Source organism: Priceomyces carsonii (genome assembly GCF_900007245.1).
Source record: "Priceomyces carsonii strain CBS4050 genome assembly, scaffold: Debaryomyces_carsonii_scaffold_3, whole genome shotgun sequence".
In the NCBI taxonomy this organism is placed as follows: Eukaryota; Fungi; Ascomycota; class Pichiomycetes; order Serinales; family Debaryomycetaceae; genus Priceomyces; species Priceomyces carsonii.
Window position 1 is genome coordinate 1,453,994 of NW_026946676.1, and position 22,938 is coordinate 1,476,931.

The window sequence follows — 22,938 nt, forward strand, 5'->3', positions numbered from 1 at the left end:
GTTTAGACGAAATAATATTGAGCAGCTTATCTAGATGCCGCCGCTGCAGGCGTCTCATGATAATGCTCGACTTTCATTACATACAGTTTTGTGTCACTAACCTAACAGAAAAAGACATTCCCTACAGGAGGCGGGTTTACTTGTGGGTTCAAATCTGAGATGAGAAGAAAAGTAATTTTAAGCTTATGTCATCCTACGACAAACTTCTTAATGTCGTCATATGTCGTGCTAACCGCGCACGGTAAAGACGGTTCATGAAATACAGGGCTGGATTATAGATGAAGAATCTCGTGGAGAATTAGTAGGCAGACTTGGTGGATATGACAGATTCTGAGTATTCCTTTGCCACTTCTATTCTTACGAATAAGAATCCTGAGCAAGCTGCCTTGATAATCCCTAATTGCTTGACATCGTCAACTAACTTAATCGAGAAGAGCTTGTTAGTATGGTTCAACGAATATACCAATCGTTTGCAAAAGCATACACGGGAGCTTCAGACTTTGTTAGATCAAGGTTCGGGCTTTTTTAAGTCAGACCAACTTCACGAGGAGTTCGGTAGCTTCAGTAAAACTTTCAATTGCTTGCTTACCTCTCTTGAAACTGAAATTCATGCGAACGAACAGGCATTCAAAAGCATAAAGTTGGATATTATAGGCCCATTGAAGAACTTGACAGAAAAAGATGTTAGATACTCTGAGTTGATAATGAACTCACATGAGTTGCAAGAAATAGAAAGAAATATAACGTCGGGCCATAATAATGCTGAATATCAATGGAATCTTCGGGCACCCCAGACATTTGAAAATTTTGAAAATTTCAAAAAGTTTGAAAAGCAGCTATTATTCGATGTAATTTTGAATTTTTTCAATAACCAGAGCCAGAATCTTAGTAAGCAATTGCAAAATAATGAAAATTCTGTGAATTATTTACTTGGATGCTTCAAGATAGATGATGAAATGAAAGATTACTTGAACTTCCTCCTTAAAAGCGAGTTTAAGCCTGTTCACAATAATTTTGGGTTACCAACATCGTCACATGCTTCCGCGGGTACCTTTAATCATAAGAAGACTTCCGCACCTCATGATTCGACATCGTTAGCTTCCAGTTCTCATTCTGGTCATTCAAAGCATAAGATGCCTTCCAAATTAAGATCTAAAGTTGGTTCAATTTTCGGCCGGAAGTCTAAAAAATCTTCTAAAGCTAAAGGCTTAGCTGGAATATCTGAGACTGATTCTTTGACATCATCTACACAGAGATCGACAGAGAATTTATCTAAATCGAGAACCAGAGATTCTTTATTATCTCGAGGAACAAGAACTTCCACAGATATGGTTTCCAAACAAGATCTTTCTTCGAGACAGGCTAAGCCAAATCTGATGCTGAAGCCTCCTCAAACACCACGCTCTCAGCATCCAGCTCAGCAATATTCTAAACTGAATGTTGCACCATCACTGGCTTTGCCACCTAGCCAAGGTGTAGAAAGTGAAGATGTCAATCAGTCCAATTTTCGACAACTGGTGTCGCAAAACGAGCTTCCGAGTTTGTCAAGTGCACCTTTGACACCACGTCAACCTGAATTGGGAGCCAACGGCTCCCCAAACGTAGTTAAGTATAAGGATCTGTCTTCGTCTTCCTCGTCGTCAGTTTCAAGTGCTTCTTCCCGTTCGGGTCAAGGCAACACTAATCGAATGTCGATGTTGCAGAAGCACGATCTTGCTCCTGGCAATCCTTCAGATCCTCAATTATTGAATTCGAGGCATAGCAGTGCAGGAAAGTATAGTTTTGAAACTGGTGATGATGAGGCGCCAATCTCTACCAATACTCCTGATACATTTGCACGCAGCGGTTATGCTTCATCAACGCCTGCCGTCAAAGATTTGACTGCAGAACTGCCACAGACGGTACTGAAGTCCGCTATTGATGGTTCTGCCTCAGGGCTTGGAACTACGACTACTTCTGCTGCTACTGCTGCTACTGCTTCTGCATTTGGACCCTCATCTAAAGGACGGAATGATTCTTTCTCTAGAGATTTAAATGGGCATAATATTGGATCAGATGTGACACCATACCTGCAATCACAATCAACTTTTTCAGATCAGAACAGATATGCGACAAAAACGGAAGCCCCTCCTCCTCCTCCTCCCCCATCAAGAAGAGTTATACATAGAGAATCGCAATTGAGTAATGATGAATCTAAGTCTACTGCTGGCAGAAATAGAAAAGATATTAATTCACGGATATTTCATGATCTTCCGGCTGCTAGAGATTCCATCGTAGCCCCAGCTAATGAATTGGTGAGCCAGGATACAGGCAATTCACTTGCGAGAAAGGGTGACGGTTTTAAACATTTTGATACGACTCATTATGTCGAGCAGAATGGCTTGAATGCTTCAATCGCTGAAGTAATTAACGTAAGCTTCAAGGATGGGAAGTTGGTAAAATCCCAAGTTGTTGGTGAGATTGCATTCAACTACAAATCATCTGAAGAAGGTTTAGGTTCACTTAAACCTGTGGTTTTGAAAGTCCCAAATAAATTTGAAAAGGTTATTTTAAACCATTCGTTCGTAGAGCAGGTAAATGATACCGAGACTTATACGATTGATCCAGTTGCTATCATTTCCAAAACTCTCGGAGGAATTAGATACTTGGAAACTTTAAACGATTCCCAAGTTCCCTTGCTAGTCCAACAGATCTGGAAATATGAAGATCACCAATCTAGTCTAATGATTAGCCTAAGATTAAACCCTTTATTCGGTACTTCATTACAATTAAATGATTTTGTTGTATCTGTTGCCTTAGATGCGTCAGCTGAGGCCACTTCAGCATCTTCCAAGCCCCAAGGTTCATTTAGCAAGGAAAAGAATAGAATAACTTGGAGATATGAGAACCCTTTGATCTTGTCCTCTTCAAATCCCGAAGAAAAGTTGATTGCTAGATTCATGACTGAGGGAAGAGGTAGAGAACACTCAAACGGAGTCCAACTAAGGTTTCACGTGGCTAATCCTCCTAATTCGCTTAAGATCCTTGACTTAGATGATAATCTGGAGGTTCCAGCTGATAGAAGTTTAGTGAGTGGAAACTATTCTAGTCATTCTTAATTGTCTTCTCTCTAGGCTAGTCTTCATTTGTAAAAGTATTTTTGAGAATTCTTGTGACTGTTTTAATTAACGAGTAAATTTAGTGTATTGTAAAATTGTGCCTTTGCACGTTATCCTTTAATGTCAGAAATCTTGAACTGTTGCATATTTGCAACCAAACTGTCATTCAAGGACATTAGATCGGTAAATTCCACAAGAAATAAAAGTCTAGGTCTTTTTATGGCTTTTCGCATCCTCTAAGCGCTTCTCTTTTATCTTCTCCGTTCGATATATTTTAAAAATGTAATTTGTGGTTTTTATTATCTTACGTTTACAAATAGAACTGAGGTAGTATTTCTAAATCTTAACAATGTTTCTGAAAACTGTCAATCGAGACACTCTAAAACTGTTGCTATTATTTGCTTAAACTATAATCAGTGTGTTATGCTTGACTCGTTCCGTGAAGCATTTGTACGCTATTTCTGCGGTCAAATATGTAACCTCGTATCGAACCTTTCAGTTATTATTTTGGGAAGCCTTGTTACTTGGATCTTAGCAGATATGGGTGGATTGGGGAATCCTCACAAAATAAAGGGTATGGTTCTGATACCAGGATTACCAATCGTTGGTAACACTTTTCAGCTTATCAATAACCCTGCAAAGAAATGTATTGAATGGTCAAAAAAATACGAAGCCAGCATCTTCCAAATCAGATTAGGTATTAAAAGGATTGTTGTAGTTAATTCGTTTGAAGATGTACAAAATATCTGGTTAAAAAATTCTCGTGCTACTAATTCTAGGCCAGTTCTGTATACTTTTCATCATATTGTCTCCAGTACTCAAGGTTTTACAATAGGGTCGACTCCAGAGGGTCCGTCTTTTCAAAGAAAGAAAAAAGCAATTTCTATGCTATTAAATTATAGAAGTGTAATGGATTTATCCGATGTTATCGATAATGAAACACGCTATACAATAAGAAAACTTATCACCAAAAATTCGGAGTTATCTGGTCCACCTTCATGCAACATGTTTAGGTACGTCAGAACTGAGCTAGCAGATATCAATTTGATGCCCTATGGTCAGTTGTTTGCCTTGCGAAGTTCAATTTTTATTACATACGGTTTCTACCTCGACTGCTACAATAAAGATGCAAAACTTGCACAGGAAATTATCAATGTTGAGAATAAAATCATTAGATTTAGATCTCCAATATCAAACTTAAGAGATTTTCTTCCTTTTTTGAGATATATTCCAGGAATGGAGTCGAAAGCTGATCTATTCGGGAAAAAAAGAAATGAATATATGAATCACCTCTTTCGTATCTTGAAGAAGAAGCTTGCATTGGGAGAGAGCCTAGCAATGAACAGCCTAGTAGGTCAACTTCTTGCGAGTGAAAAAAACAAATTAACCACTTCTGAAATCCAAAGTGTTTGCTTAACAATGGTGAGCGCAGGGTTAGATAACACTCCTTTAAACTTTAATCACGTAATGGGACACTTATCTCAACCTTATGGTGAAAGTATTCAAGAAAAAGTGTTCGCAGAGATTTTGTCTAAAAGCAACAATGATATATGTATTGCTTGGGACAATTTGGCTCATTCCATGGATTGTGAATATCTAAAAGCGGTCATAAAAGAAACATTGAGGTACTTTACTGTACTCCCTCTTAGCTTACCGCGAACTACTACAAAAGATATTTCTTATAAAGGTGCAAAAATTCCAAAAAACACGACATTATTTATGAATGCTTATGCTGCAAATCATGATTCAAAAGTTTTTCCTTACCCTGATGTATTCATACCAGATCGGTGGATAGATCCCATATCCAAGACAGTCATATCAAAAGGTGAATTGTTTCATTTTTCTTTCGGCGCTGGTTCCAGAATGTGTTCAGGTAATCATTTAGCATTCAAAGAACTCTATACATTAACAGGTCGTATGATACTTTTCTTCAAAATTAAGCCCCCAGTTGGAGATACAAAAATGTTACTTGACCCTTTTGAAAACAATGAACACCCTCGCGCAACATCTTTTGAACCCAAGTTGTTTAAAGTTAGGCTAGAACCAAGGTTCCATGATGGCAGCAACGACTTATATAACAAAATCTTAAAGACGTAAATCGTAGACTTAATATGGCAAAAATATATCAAATTTAGTTAGGTACATTAGAGTATGACAAATATAAACTTAAGATTATATTATGTAATTCAGTCACTATATATTGTATCAGGACTACTAGGATTAATGTATCCCACTTTGTTAACGACAACGGACTTGGCATTCTTCGAAAGTGGCAAATTATACTTTAAAATACCTCTTACAATTAAGTCAAAAGGATTTTTCGATATGATCTCCCACTTTTTGGAATTGTCAGGCTCAGTGGAATTTCCATCGTTGGCGTCCATAAAATTAGTTAAGTTCCTCCCTGGGCTCAACAATCTTATTTCTCCTACCTGTGAAATAGGATCTCTATTGAAAAATCCACCTTCAAAGTCCATCGAAGTTTCTAACTTTAGTACAGTACCTAATAAAACCGTTTCCACAGTATTAGCCTCTGACCAAGCTTCAGGAGAATCAGGTAAATAACCGCTTTTAGCAAATATGTCTAGCTCAACTTGTTCAATAGTAACAGCGAACCAGCCTGGATTGTATGCTTCAACCACAATATCAAAAATAAGCTCGTCTTGACTGACAATTGATTTTTCTATATCAACAATTGAAACATTTGCCAAATCCTTAGTCGATGCTAAGATGAATCCCATAACGAAACCTATTGATAAAATCAACATTATACTGATTAAGGTATAAATGAATGACTTAATACAATTGATGCGGTTTGGTAAGTCATTGGAAGATTTTCTAGGAAGGCGGAAATGATTTGTATTGGGAGATAATCTTGGAGTCTTATTGTATTGGCCACTCAATCTAGAATTATTGGGTTCCAACTTATTCTCATTTGACAAACGGTCTTGATTTTCATCATATTCATCAATATCATAATAATATTTCTGATGAGCATCAGGATGTGGGAATGGAAAGATGTCATGATTATTGCTTTCAGTTCCGCTTTTACTACCTAACAAAGCTTGGCCCGTGGATAAGTATCTCTTTGATTTCAAGTTTGAAGGTAGCCTGTGATGCCCTTGAAGATTTAATGACCTATAATGTGGAAGCTTATGCCCTTGATTAATTAAAGGCGATGACTCATTAAAGCTGCTATTACTATTGTACGGAAATCTAATATTTTTATCATAATAAATTAAATCATCGTCAAAATCCTCAATATCAATATCGTCAGGAATGATGCTGTATCTTCTTGGCTGCGACCCTTTCCGGTCAAATAATTTTGATGTAGTAGATCTTAACTTCGAAGAAGCGTTTGACGATTTATAGTGTTTTTTGGATGTACCTTTACTCGTTACCGAGCCATTTTGGGTAACCAGCGAAGGTATATTTGAGCTCACTCGTTGCTCAATGCTAGGGATGTGATGTAATTTGTTTGAGGCATTAATTTCATGAAGTGGAACAGTTGTATTAGAAGAACCTATGTTTCTTTGCGTTGAGTAAAAATCACCGTCAGTTGAAATATCATCGTCAACCATCTCGTCATCCACTTCATCATAAGAATAATGGTCATCATTGTAACCTCCACTTACGCTATTTGTGGCATGAAATAAGTTGTTTGTATGACCATAAGACCTATTGTCTAATAAACCTAGTCCTTGACTACTAGAATTTCTAGAGTGTACTCCAGATTCACTAAATGGACCACTTGGTGACGGAGGATTTACTTTTTCCAAAGCTTGGGTCGTGACTCTACTGTTTGAATCATTTTTGGAAAAGTAAGGTGCAGAAGAAGATGAAGCGGACCTTTGGTTTTGTGGACGCTTACTTGCTTCAAGTAAATTTGTACTGACTAGGGAATTATTAATCGATGAGTTTGAAGGTTTCACCGTTAACTGAGGCGTCACTGTCCCTGAAGGTTTTAGGGTCGGTATTTTTGTGGAGTGAATTGAATGTAACGAGTCAGGCTGATTATATGCTTGCTGGCCCGATGGAGCTTCATCCACTTTTCCAGAAACATCGTTAACTTCCGTGGCTGGTGAGTTCAAGGAAGAAATGCCATTTATATTGACACTTCCGTTCAAGCTCACACTATCGGCTCTCGATGCCAAATTTGCGGGCTCACCAGAGTTTATGTTGTCAAAATCATTTAAGTTATTTTCATAAACAAAAGTTTCATCACTATCACTACTTTCAACATCATCGACTGCACTAGCCAATTTTGCAGCAAAGAAGTCTGTTCTAGTTGAGTTTTGTTTAGCAATCTTTTTAGACTTTCCTTTGCTTGGTTTGATTGACGATTCTTGACTCAAACCTGGAGCGTTCTGTTGGGAAGAGGCAGGATTATTAATATTAGACGGAGATTTATTCTCTAATTCCGCATCAACGTTAGTTGATAAGTTATTGGGAAAAGCAGAAGACTGCGGAGAAGTATTCATAATCTCAGATATCAAGGTTGGGTTTTTGGGATGAGGCTCCTTTGTATTGATAATTCTCTGTTTTGCCTTCAATGACTTATTCAAATTCGATATTATACTTTTATTCAACATGGGTGTTGCAGTGTTATTGTTATTATTGGTATTATTGGTATTATCGGCATTATTACCGTTACTAGCATTATCAGCATTATTAACATTATCGGCATTATTGGTATTATTATGATTATTCATAACTGATGTTGGGCCAGTACCAATCGGACCACTACTTGCTGATTTCTGCTCAGCTTTATTATTGCTAAACGCAGCTGGACTTAATCTCGGATCATTACCTTCAGTGACTGGAACCTTTTTCGGAACTTTAAACAATGAAGACGAGCTTATATTATTACCTTTCAAATCTTCGCTAGTCTTAGCTCCATCGGAAACCCCCCCGTAGTAATTATCACTTTCATTATGGTTGTCATTTGTTAGATTAGTAACATTGTCTGTTGTAGACGAACTGCTGACAGGATTCTTTTCTGAGTCGACATTAATGGACAAATTCTTAATATTCTTGGACGGAGATGCCTCCAAAGAAGCCTCTCCTTCGCTTGACATTACTTCTAACGATTAATTTTTTTTTTCACTTTGCTCGATAGCTAAATTGCCAACAAGATTTACTTGCAGTCAATGAGAAAGAAACTTTGTAAAGAAATTTTTCAAGCCTTATTCGAAAGCACCAGTCTAAAGCTCTTTTATTGATGATTCATAGGTTTCTTTAAACCCAGTTCTGATTTAGTAAGCACTTATACGTTAAATACTGAATTCCGTTTATTGTGGGATATGTATTTTTTATGAACCACCTCTATATACACGAATGGCCACAAATAATAAAAAAATATATATGTAGACGCTCTGCAATTTTAAATTATATAAGTTAACTCGAATATTGTAAATTGAACGCTTATTTATATGAAATGCAAATAAAAAGCAAATCAAGGCTTTCTAAGTTTGTTCAAGTCAGAAACCTTCATAGAGTTTAGTCTGTTAACGGCACCGCTTACATCATCATCTTGACTAGGGACCATATTACCACTTGTACTTCTAGAACTGCTCTTATTCGAATCAGATTTCGTCTTGTCCCCAGTGAAGAATACTGAAGTCCTGTGGCCGGTATTATCTTCCTGGCCGTTGGAGGTCACACCAGAATTAGAGTGCTTAGTTCCAGAGCTCAAGCTTCTCCGGACACTGAAATTGCCAGAGGAGCTCGGATTACTGCTGTAAGTTCTAGTTCTGTTTTCTTTTTTAGCGGAGGGCGGTGCAGTTGGTATAACACTGTATTTCCTTTCTTTAAATACAACACCAACTTCCTTAACATTTTTGCGATGTTCTGGTTCTACCTTGACAAACCAATCCAAACCCTCATCATATTCATACATCCTATAATCTGTACCGTAGGGTTTCAGTTCTAGGCAATACAAGGTGTGTAGCGGTACATCTAGCTCCCCAATAGCAGATCTATCGAGATTAAGAAAGTAGGCCAATAGAATTCTAAGAACAACTCTATGCGAAATTATGAGTAAATGATCAGTTGTTCGCTCGATTTCAGTAATGAGTGGCCTCAACCTGGTTAAAACATCAAGGTAAGACTCTCCACCCACACCAGGGTATCTGTATGTAATCTTATTTCTAAGCCTAGCATCAAATTCTTTCGGATATTTACGTTGAATTTCGTCATATGTCATTCCTTCAAATTTGCCTCCGCCTAATTCATTTAACATTCGCATTTCCTTAATGGAGTACAAGTGCTCATCGAAATACTCTGCGGTTTCGACAGCGCGACACAACATAGATGTCCATACGTAAAAGTTAGGCTCAGTGGGAATATTGTCCAAGTTTGCAACTTCATTTTCATTGAAGATTGAGTTGTAGCGAACTTCAAGTCGAGACGAAAACCTTTCAAGCTGTTGCTTACGGAACTCTTTCCTCTGGTGATTCATAAATGCTGCAAGAGTTTTAGAGAATCTCCTTCCTCTTTCTGTTAGATGAGCGTCTCCTCCAATACGACCACTCAAATTGTCTACACTTTCACCATGTCTTGTTATCCATATCTGTCTTTCACACAAATTGAAATTTAATAGGAAATATATTGTCTGGGAGGCCAAAAAACCCTGAACATTATAGCTTACTACTTTCTTTCCAACATCAATCATTTTTACGTATTGAAATTGTGGAATGGCCTCTTCTGATTCATCTATAGTTTCATAAGCTTTTTCATAGTTATGTAGTCTTCCAACAAAGTCTTGGAGTGCAACCTCAGGATCCATATCTCTATAATCTGGACCTGAAAGCTTTAATCTGATATTTGCTTCAATGATTGCAGGGTCCGAACAAATGCTCTCTAAGAAAAGTACTTTGAGCTCTCCATTTGATCTTTGCTGAATTCTCTTCAAAACTTTCAACCTTCTTTGTTTCGTTGAGTTAGTCGCATCAAAAATCCCCACAGAGCCGGATCCATCTATCACGTAATTCAACAACTGATCTAGAGTATCCATTGCCCATTTCTCTCTTAATGTTGTAGATGACTTGTTATCAGGGGCAAAAAAGTCTGCATTGTGCTCTGGAGATTTCACTTCTTCTGAAGTTTCGCGTTCATTATTCGGAGTATGTGTATCGGGTAATGGTTTGTTCTCCGGCCCAGCGTTATTAAGTTTATCTTTTCTTCTTGTGTTTCCTACGTTGAACACTCTGCAATCATGCTGCAACCAGTTCAAATATCGGGTGAGTTTATTCGTAATATAACTCTTGCCCCTTGCTGGTAAACCAACCATCACTATGACTAACTTTGACCCCACATCAATCGAAGCTATTCTGCCATCAGGAGAAATTTTCGATGATGTTTGGCCAGGTATGTTTAGAGTATAAGCTTTCCTTGCGCTGGGAGGCGGTTTCGTCAAAAGTAAGTTTTTAAGTTTTTCAATGGAGGGTGTTTTCTCAAATTGCTCTTTCACGTCATTTGGAACATCTTTTAAGAGATTCTCCTTTGCTTCTTTATTAATCTGGAGCCTCCTCACGTCTTCAATGTTACGCTGTTCATGTGTGTTAGTCGGACTAATGGAGCTCGATTTTGAATCTGTGGCCAAGTCAGATAAATTTAAATGAGATATGTTATTGGACTTCAAAAGCGGCCTATTACCACTAGCGTCATTATCGTATTCGTCTTCATAGTCGCTCGACTGTACCCTGGTTACAGGAGAGCATATACTAGATACAATTGGAGTATCCGTCAATGGTCTTTTGTTAAACACTGGAAGCTCCTCTTCATCCTCTTCTACTTCCTTTTGGTGATTTTGGTCGTCATTTTTCAGCCTTCGTAGCCCAAAATCGTAATTATGTACTGAGTCTTCTTTCGATTCTTTGTTCTGTTCTTCCGGCAGAAGCTTTGGGGACGGTCTACTCTGTTGCGAAGTCTTCGCTGAAGGATTACTTTGGTGGTGGAGCTCGTCCTCCTTCATTAATGTGCCATTATTGGAATTGTTCCTTAGCAGTTGGTCACGCAGTTTCATATCGTCATCGCTTGAAGACTCCGATGTAGTCTCAAATACTTGATTTTCATTATTCAGCCCAAAGTTTGAAAACGTTACTTTCTTATTGCTATCCTGTTCGTCTATCGAAGATTTCATGTTCTACCTCTTCGATTCTAATAAAAACTTGGATGCTTAGTCTTAGAATCTAGATGTAACGTATCTACTCGAAAGGATGACTTTGATACCAATCTTAATGGAAAGAACTGTCCTTTTGCTATAATGCTTGGATCTATGTAATTTTAAAAATACTGCACATCAAATTGCAAGCAAAAAAGTGTTACGTAAGAGCTACATGCAAACATCAGAAAGCAAGTACGTCGACAATATTGAAGAGAACAGTTTATTTTTTCTTCACCTTATCGCTCCCTACAAAAGAATGCTTGCTCATGAATCTTTCTAGCCCTTCGTGGCTCTGATAGCTTCTTGTCTGTATCTGTCGTCCAGAGTATATACTATTAACTCAGGGCTTTGAGGGCTTCGGAGAGCAGAGATAAGTTAACTAATCACCAAGAGTGTATCCCTTGAGCTATGGGGTGACTATCCCTCCGTGGTTAAAGAAGGGACCTGGTCCGAGCACTCGTTGGGGACAGAATGATCGCAAATTTACAACTTAAAATAAAATAAGAAGATCAAAACAAATAGGTAAAAATAGTGTATTTCGATTCCTATATTGTAATATCTTGTAATGGCTTACTAAAAATCCCTTTGACCAGAATCAGAGGGATTTAGGTCTCTTGAAACGCAAAATATGGGGATTTCTCTGAGACACCATCCTCATCATGTTTTCATCATCATGTTTTCATTTGAAGTTCTTAAAAATGTAGAGAGCTATAACCTTAAGTCACGAATCAGATATTCTTTGTGATAAATAAATTCTTCTATTGATAAGCTGTAAGGATTTTTACCATCTATAGTAGCGACTTTTGATGCTTGATTATAGCTTGCATGTCATGCTTAAGGAATCTCGTTAATGCGAATTTGAGATGAGTTCTATCTTTTCATCTCATTATTCCAGTATCCTGATTTCTCAGAATATGGCATTCTCCTTTGGTTTCACTACTGAGGCTCTATCAGATGACGAGCTAAACGAGTACCAAGAGGTAGAACAATCCAACACAAGAGAAAAAAGAAGTGCTTTAGAAGCTTTTTCAGAAAATATTCCAGTGGATTATTTACCTAAGCTCCAGCCCCTTGGAGAGATCTTGAAATCACTTGAAGGTGTCCGACTCAGCTATGACAGGTATGATACTCCAGCCGGACATAATTCAATATTTAAAAGAGACTTATTTGACGTTAAACATCAGGTAATGTGCGAAGAAGAAAGAACTAGATCTGTGAGCAGTGACGTTCTTTTGCAAGAAAGCAGAGAATCAGACTTAAAAAAAAACTATTATGAAGGAGGATTTAAAATATGGGAATGCTCCTATGATATGATTGACAGGTTGGAGGACTTCTATGAATCTGGAAAATTGTCGCAGTATTCTACATATTTGGAACTCGGATGTGGCACAGCGCTACCCACTTGTTTTCTACTCAAAAAGAAGCTTGAATCCAACAGTAAGGTCCCAACAAAGTTTATCTTATCGGATTTCAACTATGAGGTCTTAAGATTAGTAACTTTGCCTAATTTGATTCTTCAGTGGATGTCAAGTATACCTAGAGAGAAGCTTATTACACTTTCTTCTAGTGAAGATGGCCCTTCATTAGAATCTGGTGAGGTCCTTTTGAGTAAAAGAGTACTCCAAGAGTTCCAACGGACCTTGGAATTTAACTGCATATCTTTAACTTTTGTCTCCGGTTCTTGGGGAACTCAATTTAACAAGTTAGTTGAGAATTTTGGAGTAGACTTCATAGTAACTTCAGAAACAATTTATTCCATGGAATCACTACCAGTTGTAGCAGAGTCTATCGTCCATATTTTGGATCAATCTAACAGTGAGCATTCTTGCTGTCTAGTTGCATCCAAGAATATATACTTTGGAGTGGGAGGTTCAGTCATGGATTTTATTTCCTATATAAAAGAGAGGATTTCGCCTGGCTATGAACTCAGTGTAGAAGAAGTTCCCAGCTCCCAGGTTAAAAGATCTATCATAAAGCTTGAACGTGTTTAACAGTTTGGCAAATAATCAACTCATGATTTATCTAAATTAGGCTTGTATAATAAACTTTATAATAATTGAACTCGCATCCCGTCAGATGATTTATTCGTACCAGAAGTGCAATATCCCAATAGTTTGGGCCTTGCACTACCATTTTTGCTGAATCTCTTGCGCCGTAATTGGTTCTTTCAATACACTGAAGTAGAGCTCAACTTACATTTAGTAAATTAAAGATTTTGTTAGACTTACGTTGAATATTAGGTATGTATACGTCAATGAAGAACCTAAGATATTGTGTGTTCTTGCTCTTTCCACTATTTGACTAAAGTATATTGGTTTACTGAATTTTGGTTCTCACATTTGGCTGGCAGCCGTATCTTTCAAGAATTTAAAGAGGCCAAAGTTACATTATTTGTTTAGTCGCCAAGATGATATTCATTATATCAAGAATTCATTGTGACGGTATTTAATATTGATCTGGTTTTATTACATTGCTGGATTAGTATTAATTTGAAAGTAGTTTTACGAAGAGCAGCAATGTCACTCTGACTGAAGCTTTATTCTAATTAAGTATTCCTTGCTATGATCCAGAGGAACAAGCAACTTCAATCCTTTGGAGCTAGTTTTTGCTTTGTTTGATATAGGATTAGAGTTCATCATTAATGTCGTCCCATTACCAAGATTTTGTCCAATCAAAACAGAAAGAACAGAACATCACAAAAATTGTAAGGATAATCCAAATAACATATACTAACTTTAATTGTAGTTAACGATGTTCCGTCAATCAGCTCAGAGGTTAGTTGTTCGTTACCAATCATCAGTTGCTAAAACTGCACCAAAGCCATTATCGGTCGCCTACGTAGGTAAATTAGAAACTAGATGGGAAGGCTTACCGAAGGAAGATCAAACTCAGTTGATAGATGAGTTGAAGGCTAGAATGGAATTACCTTGGCAAGAATTGACACCATCTGAAAAAAGATCCGCTTATTATATTTCGTTTGGTGAATGGGGACCAAGAAAGCCATTATATGGACCTGGTGACAGAGCCAAAGTTGTTTATGGTGTACTTGGTGGAATTGGATTGGCTGTTTTATTGTTTGCAGGACTTAGATCTCTTGCAGCTCCAGATCCAACTACTTTGAATAAACAATGGCAAGAGAAATCTGATGAATACTTGAAGTCCAAAAATGCCAATCCTTTCACAGGTTATTCTCAAGTTCAATAAATGCCTTAACTCTATATGTTGGTATCTCAATTTGAACGGTAGTATTTCACATCAATTTCTATTTCAAAAGGCATGAAATGCGTGATTTATATAAACCTTTTCATTCCGTTCAAGTTGATATTCCTCTCAGATTGACATGAAGTATGCATTCTTTACCTAATAATCGCTTGTTTACCATTTGTTGTAGCTTACTGGTGAGACCATTGAGAAGAAGAGAGCAGGGGTAAAGTATTTTCATACGAAAATTATTTTGACAATATATGATCATAGTAAACTGATAATTGTAGCGTCTCTTTCATTTATTTTCATGAATTCAGTATCATATACTCGTTATGGAATAAATCTGATAACGTACATATATCACTAATCTAATTTACATGTATAAGTGGTGCTTATGGATCATCCTCTTCTTGCGGGCCAAATTCACCTTCAAAGATGATTGCCCCTGCTTTTCGTCTATTCTCAATCGTGATGCATTCATTTGTTTCCAATATCATTTTAGCTGTTGGTCTATCAAAAGGATTTGGCTTTAGCATTTTATTGACAAGTTTATCCAACTTTAATGAATCTCCATTTACCAAGAAGTCAGGTGCTCCAAGTGGTATTATTTCATCTATATTTCTTTGCTCATGGTTATTTGAAACGGCAGTAGTACTGGGCTGCCCATTGTGATTCAATGACTTGTTAGAGCAAGAAATGGAATTATACGAAGTAACGGAGGAAAAGTTTTGATGCTGCAAAAAATCGCTCAAGTTGTCACTAGATAACTTCCCGGCATCGCTCAAATCTCCACTCCTCAACTTCCTCCAAGGTGTACCATTCTCTGGGAGCACAATATTGGCAGCTGCTTCTAGAATTATTAGACCGACGCTGAAAATGTCTGCAAACGGAGTGTAAATTTTATCATTGATAAGCTCAGGTGCAATGTAATTTCTGTCACCTTCCAAATCGAAATCCTTTTCTAAAATTGGAAGCCTTGTTGCCAAACCAAAGTCCCCAATTTTCAAAGAACCCTCAAACGTTATGAATATATTTGCAGGCTTTAGATCTAAATGCAAATAATTTTTCAGGTGAATAAATTTCAAACCATTTAAAATTTCAATTAATATCTTCCATATCCTAAATTCATCGATTTTGTAGCTTTTATTCTCTTCTAAAAATTCGAATAAAGAGCCGTTATCACAGAATTCAGTCATTATATAGTAATAATGACTGAAACTCCATGCTTCAATAAAATACACAAGATATTCTTTTCCTTCTTCTTGCTCCTGCAAATCAAGTGTTTCGTTATCTTTAACGCTCGATAAAGCTCTCAAAGCCTCTACTTCTCGTAATATATTCTTCTTTTCAAGCTTTCCAATGATAGGCTTCTTAGATCTCTTGATTGCGAATTTTTGATTTTGAAACAGACACTCGTAAGCAATAGAGAATTCTCCAGATCCAATATATTTGATATTGTCCATACCAAATTTGTTAATCAAATGATCATCAATTTTGGATGATTTTTTTGAAGTGATATCCTGCTGATTAAAGAAAAAACTGTTAGGTGTTGAAGGTTCTTTGTGATGAGCTTCTGTCTCCACATCTCGAGCCTTAGAAAACTGAACTGGACTGAAATTTGCAGGTATCGATTGAGACTTCGAAACAGTTTTTGTTGGAGTTTCGGGCATCATAAAATCAAACTCTGATCCTAAATCTAGATCCAATTCAGTACCTAAGAAAGTCTTATTCTCTTGCTCTTTAGTGACTGTAATCTTAAAGACACTGGAATTCGAATCGTTAAACTCATCATTTGAGTAAGGAAGTGGAGCGTTTCTACCATATTCAAGAGACTGCTCAAGAGTACTTTCACCGTCTTCCACTTGTTCGTCTACTGAACTTATAACATTGATTAAGTTCGATTTATTAGAATTTATTGCCATTAATGGATTCCTTTTCATTGGCGTTTCAGGAGGTAACTTCCTTGTTTCCTTTACTGTATCTTTTTTCAATAATCCTGAAGACCTAAAAGCAGCCTGCAAGGGTTTCACAAATTGATATGACTTATTTTCTTTTTCGTCATCATCATTTAATGTATGCTTAATTTTCCTATAATTTACTTTATTATGGTCAACACTCCCTTCTTGATATATGACAATCGAGTTATTCGAAGAGTTTGATGACTTTCGATTTTTTGAAGGACTGTCAAAATCCGGGCCATCAAAGGTGTAAGGTCCAAGGGATTGCATATCCGGTGATGAATTAGGCTTCTTGAACGGACTGACTAGTTGCGTCCTCCTTATTTTGCTTGCAGAAAAGTTAACGCAGTTACCGTTAGTACTGAATATGTTTCCTGACGATGATTTTGGTCTTTCGGGGGTGTAACGATTAGGAGAAATAATTGCATCTTTATCAGCATTCTTGAACATTTTGAAGCCTTTTATACCCAATCTGGAAGGTGAATACTGTTTCGGTGATTGTTTGTATAGAGAAGACTTTGCAGTCGCTGAAATAAAGCCCTTTGACTTATTTGATGGGGAAGGAGATTGGCTCACTAGCTGATGTGGCCGTTTGAATTTGTTATGCAAAGGCGTTGATTTGTTGGGACTTGAGCTATGCAAGGACACAGATTCGTCCTCATTAAACGATGCTGATGATAGATTTGAGTCGATAGATAGGTTGAGAAACTTAGAAGACCTTTTTATTGATGATTGAGATGATGATCTCTCGAATTCCTGGCTCTGGCTGTTGAATAGCTTCTTGGGACCAATAAGAGTTAATGAAGGACTCCGATATTCCGTAACGCCATCTTCGTTCCCATCTTCTATGTCTTCCTTAGTGGTCTCTCTATTTAGAAATTCATCGATCTGCTCTCCATAATAATCTTCCTTGACATTGAATGGTGGGCTCTTATTTATTGTTCTCCTTCTTTGTTTAATTTCATCATTGAGATCATCTAATATAAGACTATTAAAAGATCTCGAAATGTGGTGATTTGCAAAGTAATCTATTTGGCTTTCTTCAACGCCATGTTTTTTATTATTTTCCACGTCAGACGGCTTCTTCATATCTATATTGGACTGATTTTTAGGATTTGAAGAGGGAGATACATTTTCTCCTGATTTAGAAGAATTCTGATTTTGCAGGGTTCGATAAAACTTCATGTCTTTGCTCTATCTCTATTTTCTTTAATTATTTTAAAGACACTTTGTTTTTAACGTTCTCGTTTCTTGGTCGTTAGAGTAGATCTATTTCCTACTTTAATGTCCTCGCTCACGACTGGACGCCTTTAAATCACCACTTAATTCAATATCTAGCAAATTTCCAGGTTTTGTTTAGTTGTGAAAGGTGCCGTGGTCCCCCTTTTTGTTGGTATATTTAGTTGGCCCTCTCAACTTATCTTGCTTTCGCTAAGTTCTTTGAACCTCGCTTTCCTGGCTTAGCAGTTTCTGACCTTCTCCTGATCTTTAATGGCCCACTAACAGTGTTAGCTTTCTACCGCTGTTTTGGACCTCTACCTCTTCAATAACTTAATCCACGTCTCGTCAAAGTGTATTTAGTCGATCATAATTGTTTGTTTTGCTGTAAATAAGAAACGCGATTCTTGAGAGTCCGAATAGGGAATGGTGTCGCAGAAATGCTGATTATGTCAGCGAAACTTTCATGAAATAAAGTTTAGGTCCCTTCACCCCTAGTCGCGGGGGTCTCGCAGGAGGCCAACATTGTCTGTAATGAAGAACGCGCGATTTATGTGTCAAAATATAGGCTTGATTTAAACGTTTGCCCAATTACGAGAATAGTTGGCTAAATTGAAGCTACAGCCTCATATAATTTAATACCTTCTTTTAAGACTCATTGTTTTACGTTTACTTAGATTGTAAAAAACCAATCAATCCGACTCTTAGAGCTAAAATCTGCGTTTTTGGTGGTACATTGATAGCATAACCATCAACGTTACTGAAGAATGAAAACTACTCCAAGCATAGTTAACGGATCCAAAAGAAAATAAATATGATTTCAAAGATTGAAAATTATGTAGCCAGACCATTTAGTTAGTTTAGCGCGAATTACCAGACTCGATTGACAGTATTAATAATAAGAGTGCTCTGATTGGTCGATGACATGTTAGTATCTATTTATGTTTAATAATCGTACTTGATGAGCATCTTGTCGAAGGCAAGAAGGCGAAGCCATTTAAAGAATACTAGTCGAAGTATCTTATGTCCTACCTCGAAGTGGTCCAATTAATATATTAATGGTTAGCAAGAGAGCTAGCTTCAAAGACAAGAAATCAGAGGAAAATTTTCATACCCTTTAAATTTTACTCTGCTTTACCTGAAAATTCATCACATAAAAAAGGAACAAACAAGCATTGGAGTGACAGACGTGTAGACAGAAGAAGTATCCCCCACGACAATAAAGTTCATGAACCCCTGAAGATTAAAATAGCATATGATACCAAGAAAACCATGTCAGATCTACGAAATAATACGACTGTGTCAGAACAAAAATCAGATAATAACCAAATTATAAGTGGTAACCGGTCGAGAAAGAAGACTAAAACCAAGGTTTTGGATAAGGATACTAATCAAATTAAAAGCTCCGATAGAGGCCAAAAAGCTGCTGTTAAATTAAAGCGGGAAGGCAGTGATGTGTCAATTGACGACAATCAGAATGTAGATGGCCAGCAATGCAGTAATTGTGGAACTACGAAGACTCCATTGTGGAGAAGAGCATCTGATGGAACATTAATATGCAATGCTTGTGGATTATACTTGAAATCAAATAATACACACAGACCTGTAAATCTCAAGAGACCACCTAATACAATTCCTGTAGGGGAGTCGCAAGCAGGATCGTGTAAGGGTGACGGCCGTTGTAATGGCACAGGTGGCTCTTCGGCGTGTAAGGGATGTCCTGTATTCAATAATAGAGTTGTTATAAAGAAAGATAACTCACCTCCACCTAAGTTAACAAATTTACCAAATCAGCCCGGTGATGGTAGTAATAGTGATGAAGGTACAGATCTGATGGCCATAGCGTGCTTTAATTGTGGAACAACCATTACTCCCCTTTGGAGAAGAGATGATGCTGGGAACACAATCTGCAATGCTTGTGGATTGTACTATCGACTCCATGGTTCGCACAGGCCAATCAGGATGAAACGAAATACTATAAAGAGAAGGAAGCGAAATTTGTCTCAACTGAAAAGAGATGAATCGGATACTAGTGTAGAAGAATTGAGGCACTCGGAAGCTTCTGCAGACAAACCCAATGGTTCTTCCCTGCAAAGGTATGTCAGCTCTCCTAATGCACTTCTTCCACCACCTTCACTCGTTCGATCTTTTATTCTGCCGCCATCATTACCTGCTCCTCAAATTTCTTATTATACAGCATATAGCGGTTCTAGATTACCTGCTATGCCAGTGAGAGCTCAACCCCCATTGCCTAGTATGCAAGTGCCATCAGGAATGCTTCATCATGAAGTGACTCATAGTTACTATCAATCCCCACTTGATCATGTTCGGTCATCATCTCCTAACTATATGGTTCATCCACAAGAAAATTCTTTAAGTCATGAAATCAAATTACCTAAAATATCTACCAATTATAATGTTACTCAAAAGAGCCTGAATCAGTTGCAAGATCATAGATTAAAGACAGCTTCTCCGCAGCCATCACTGCCTGAAGCGACCCATAATGATGAAGGGACATCTAAAAAGTCGGCATCCGTTCCTTTAGCAATTGATTTCACAACGTCGCAAAGAGACATCAAAATAGACGACAAATCAGAAAAAATATCAAGTGGCCGTCAAAACCGTCAGAACCGTCAAAACGTGTCGATTGGTGGTTTGCTAAATGATAAATAAACTCTGTATATATTTTGAATAGACTAATAATCTTATTAAAACAATTTCATTTCTTAACTTAGGTTTGCTTCTTTTTCAAATAATTTGCAGTAATTCGAATTAATCGTATTTGTCGCCAGAATAAGACATTTTTGATGCTATCTTAATTTGAATAGATGGCATAAATTCTGGTCCTGATCTCTCCAGGTATCTTACCCTTTATCCTAATATGCAAGTATGTCTTAGCTAAATACTATTGAATCGTTTATCTCTAAGTTTTTACATAACATCCAAATTTTCAAATTGATCACATGATTTTGTGCAATAATCAACTACTAGGTGAGTAAGTTACGATATCATCGCTCAGGAACAGCATAATATCATGGATTAAGTTAAAACATCTAAAGGGTCGTAAGCTATAATGGATGACTTGGAGAACAATGTGTTAGACAATTCCTTATCAAGGAAATTCAAAGATATTGCTGCTGGATTTATTGGAGGTGCAACCCAAGTTTTGATAGGCCAACCTGCCGATTTAGTTAAAATTAGGTTACAAACATCTTCAAATCATACTACTTCGGCACATATAATAAGAGACGTCTTGAAAAATGAAGGAGTTTTAGCATTTTACAAAGGGACAATTCCTCCTTTGATTGGAGTTGGGGCTTGTGTCTCGCTACAGTTCTATGGTTTTCATGAAACTAAAAGGTATTTGCTTCTGAAATCCAACGCAAAGGAGCTTTCATTATGGCCACAAACGTACATCGCGGGTGCAGCTGCTGGTATCATCAATACTCCTGTGACTTCCCCGGTTGAGCAATTGAGGATTCTAAGTCAATCAAACACATCCTCACAATCTAACCAGTTGCTTTCCAAAATAAAGCAAATTTATTATCAGGAAGGACTCACAAATGGGATTTATAGAGGATTTAATATAACATTGCTACGTGAAACGCAGGCTTATGGTGTATGGTTTTTGACCTATGAGTTTTTGATAAAGACAATTATCGACTGGAGAAAATATGGATCCAGAGAAGAGGTGTCCACACCAGAACTTCTAGTGAGTGGTGCATTAGCAGGAAACGCCCTCTGGTTGTCGTCTTACCCTCTTGATGTAATTAAGTCAAATATTCAAAGCGATAAATTCGGATCTGAAAGTGTTTACAACGCTAGTATATCCAAAACAACTAATATCATATGGAAGAACCAAGGATTTAGAGGTTTTTGGAAAGGATTGGGACCATGTCTTCTCAGGGCAATTCCCTGCAGCGCTGGAACGTTTGCCAGTGTAGAATTAGCCCTAAGATTAATGGGCTAAACACAGCATCAAGTCACCGCATCTGTATTCGCAAATACATATTAGTTTTGTCTTTCCTTAAAATAAGCGACTCTGTATCGTAGCATTCAACCCTCCAATAAAATGTACACGCTCAAGATTATAAATACTGCATATAATATGACCAATAGAGTGCCGTGATTTTTTTGAAGTAATCAAAAAAAAGAGTCGCTCTTCAGTGGTATAGATTTTAAATTCAAAAGTTGTGATATAGTAGAAGACCATGTTGTCCAAACAGCTTTTAATGAATAAATCACTTACTCGTCAGGCTAGGCTCTTGTGCTTAAGCTCAAGATTGATGAAGCCGGCAGCAGCTACGGAGTACTTGGCTACCGCTGGTTCCACACAATCAGCATGGCCAAAAGGTTTTAGGGAAGCAAGGCCAAAGACATGGGAAGAGAGCCATGAAAGCGCATTGAGTAAAGCAACAAAGTTTTTTTTCTTAAATGAGATTGCAAGAGGAATGTACGTTTGTTTGGAAATGTTTTTCAGATCACCTTACACTATCTATTACCCGTTTGAAAAGGGACCTATATCTCCGAGATTTAGAGGTGAGCATGCTTTAAGGAGGTACCCCAGTGGAGAGGAAAGATGCATTGCTTGTAAATTATGTGAGGCCATTTGCCCGGCTCAAGCTATCACAATCGAAGCTGAGGAGAGAGTAGATGGCTCGAGAAGAACTGTAAAGTATGATATAGATATGACCAAATGCATCTATTGTGGCTATTGTCAAGACTCTTGTCCGGTTGATGCTATTGTTGAGCTGCCAAACGTCGAGTATGCCACTCAAACAAGAGAAGAATTATTATATAATAAGGAAAAACTATTGGCAAATGGCGACAAGTGGGAGCAGGAACTTCAATTTTGTATTGATGCCGATGCTCCATACCGTTAATATGTAGCTTTCCTTAGCGAATTAATCGGCATCCATAGGAGCAGAAGCTTTACGACTTGCATTGCATAATTTGAAAAAAGTGCAGCTCAAAGACATCTTCGTCTTAAACTTCTGAAGATTTTGTACTAGTTTTGTGCACTACTTTAAACATCAGCTAGTTTGCCAGTGGCTAGTTTGCTGTTTCAATCACTGAACACAGATGTATAGTTAAACATGACTTTCAGGTATATAGCATTTTATAATGATGAAGCTAGGTGCTTTTTATAAAAATATATACTTTGTTTTAGGCACTACGTAGGTTTAGAGTTCGATGAGTATGAATTAGCACCAAGTACCATAAGTAACAGCTTAGAATTAAAAAAAAAAAAAAAAAAGAAAAAAAAATTATCATTTGTGTAATGTTCCCTAGT

The 22,938-nt window shown here is 37.4% G+C and overlaps 10 protein-coding genes across 10 annotated transcripts; 7 read left to right on the forward strand and 3 right to left on the reverse strand.

Annotated features, from left to right (window-relative positions):
* Window positions 1–320: 320 nt before the first annotated feature.
* On the forward strand, window positions 321–3,098 carry PRCAT00003314001 (uncharacterized protein; the record flags this gene model as incomplete). The annotated part of the gene is made up of 1 exon (XM_062953230.1): window positions 321–3,098. One exon carries the CDS (start codon window positions 321–323, stop codon window positions 3,096–3,098), a length of 2,778 nt encoding a protein of 925 aa, XP_062810054.1.
* Window positions 3,099–3,638: 540 nt separating this feature from the next.
* Window positions 3,639–5,195, forward strand: PRCAT00003315001 (uncharacterized protein; the record flags this gene model as incomplete). Its single annotated transcript, XM_062953231.1, has 1 exon — window positions 3,639–5,195. The coding sequence occupies one exon, from the start codon at window positions 3,639–3,641 to the stop codon at window positions 5,193–5,195; it is 1,557 nt and encodes a 518-aa protein (XP_062810055.1).
* An 89-nt stretch (window positions 5,196–5,284) lies between these two features.
* On the reverse strand, window positions 5,285–8,176 carry VAC7 (Vac7p; the record flags this gene model as incomplete). The annotated part of the gene is made up of 1 exon (XM_062953234.1): window positions 5,285–8,176. One exon carries the CDS (start codon window positions 8,174–8,176, stop codon window positions 5,285–5,287), a length of 2,892 nt encoding a protein of 963 aa, XP_062810056.1.
* A 377-nt stretch (window positions 8,177–8,553) lies between these two features.
* PFK26 (Pfk26p) lies at window positions 8,554–11,241 on the reverse strand (the record flags this gene model as incomplete). Its single annotated transcript, XM_062953235.1, has 1 exon — window positions 8,554–11,241. The coding sequence occupies one exon, from the start codon at window positions 11,239–11,241 to the stop codon at window positions 8,554–8,556; it is 2,688 nt and encodes an 895-aa protein (XP_062810057.1).
* An 887-nt stretch (window positions 11,242–12,128) lies between these two features.
* Window positions 12,129–13,256, forward strand: PRCAT00003318001 (uncharacterized protein; the record flags this gene model as incomplete). Its single annotated transcript, XM_062953236.1, has 1 exon — window positions 12,129–13,256. The coding sequence occupies one exon, from the start codon at window positions 12,129–12,131 to the stop codon at window positions 13,254–13,256; it is 1,128 nt and encodes a 375-aa protein (XP_062810058.1).
* A 760-nt stretch (window positions 13,257–14,016) lies between these two features.
* COX5 (cytochrome c oxidase subunit Va) lies at window positions 14,017–14,469 on the forward strand (the record flags this gene model as incomplete). Its single annotated transcript, XM_062953237.1, has 1 exon — window positions 14,017–14,469. The coding sequence occupies one exon, from the start codon at window positions 14,017–14,019 to the stop codon at window positions 14,467–14,469; it is 453 nt and encodes a 150-aa protein (XP_062810059.1).
* A 392-nt stretch (window positions 14,470–14,861) lies between these two features.
* On the reverse strand, window positions 14,862–17,612 carry SWE1 (tyrosine protein kinase; the record flags this gene model as incomplete). Its single annotated transcript, XM_062953238.1, has 1 exon — window positions 14,862–17,612. One exon carries the CDS (start codon window positions 17,610–17,612, stop codon window positions 14,862–14,864), a length of 2,751 nt encoding a protein of 916 aa, XP_062810060.1.
* Window positions 17,613–18,917: 1,305 nt separating this feature from the next.
* Window positions 18,918–20,318, forward strand: SFU1 (Sfu1p; the record flags this gene model as incomplete). Its single annotated transcript, XM_062953239.1, has 1 exon — window positions 18,918–20,318. The coding sequence occupies one exon, from the start codon at window positions 18,918–18,920 to the stop codon at window positions 20,316–20,318; it is 1,401 nt and encodes a 466-aa protein (XP_062810061.1).
* A 400-nt stretch (window positions 20,319–20,718) lies between these two features.
* Window positions 20,719–21,615, forward strand: YMC2 (Ymc2p; the record flags this gene model as incomplete). The annotated part of the gene is made up of 1 exon (XM_062953240.1): window positions 20,719–21,615. One exon carries the CDS (start codon window positions 20,719–20,721, stop codon window positions 21,613–21,615), a length of 897 nt encoding a protein of 298 aa, XP_062810062.1.
* Window positions 21,616–21,856: 241 nt separating this feature from the next.
* PRCAT00003323001 (uncharacterized protein) lies at window positions 21,857–22,528 on the forward strand (the record flags this gene model as incomplete). The annotated part of the gene is made up of 1 exon (XM_062953241.1): window positions 21,857–22,528. One exon carries the CDS (start codon window positions 21,857–21,859, stop codon window positions 22,526–22,528), a length of 672 nt encoding a protein of 223 aa, XP_062810063.1.
* Window positions 22,529–22,938: the final 410 nt, after the last annotated feature.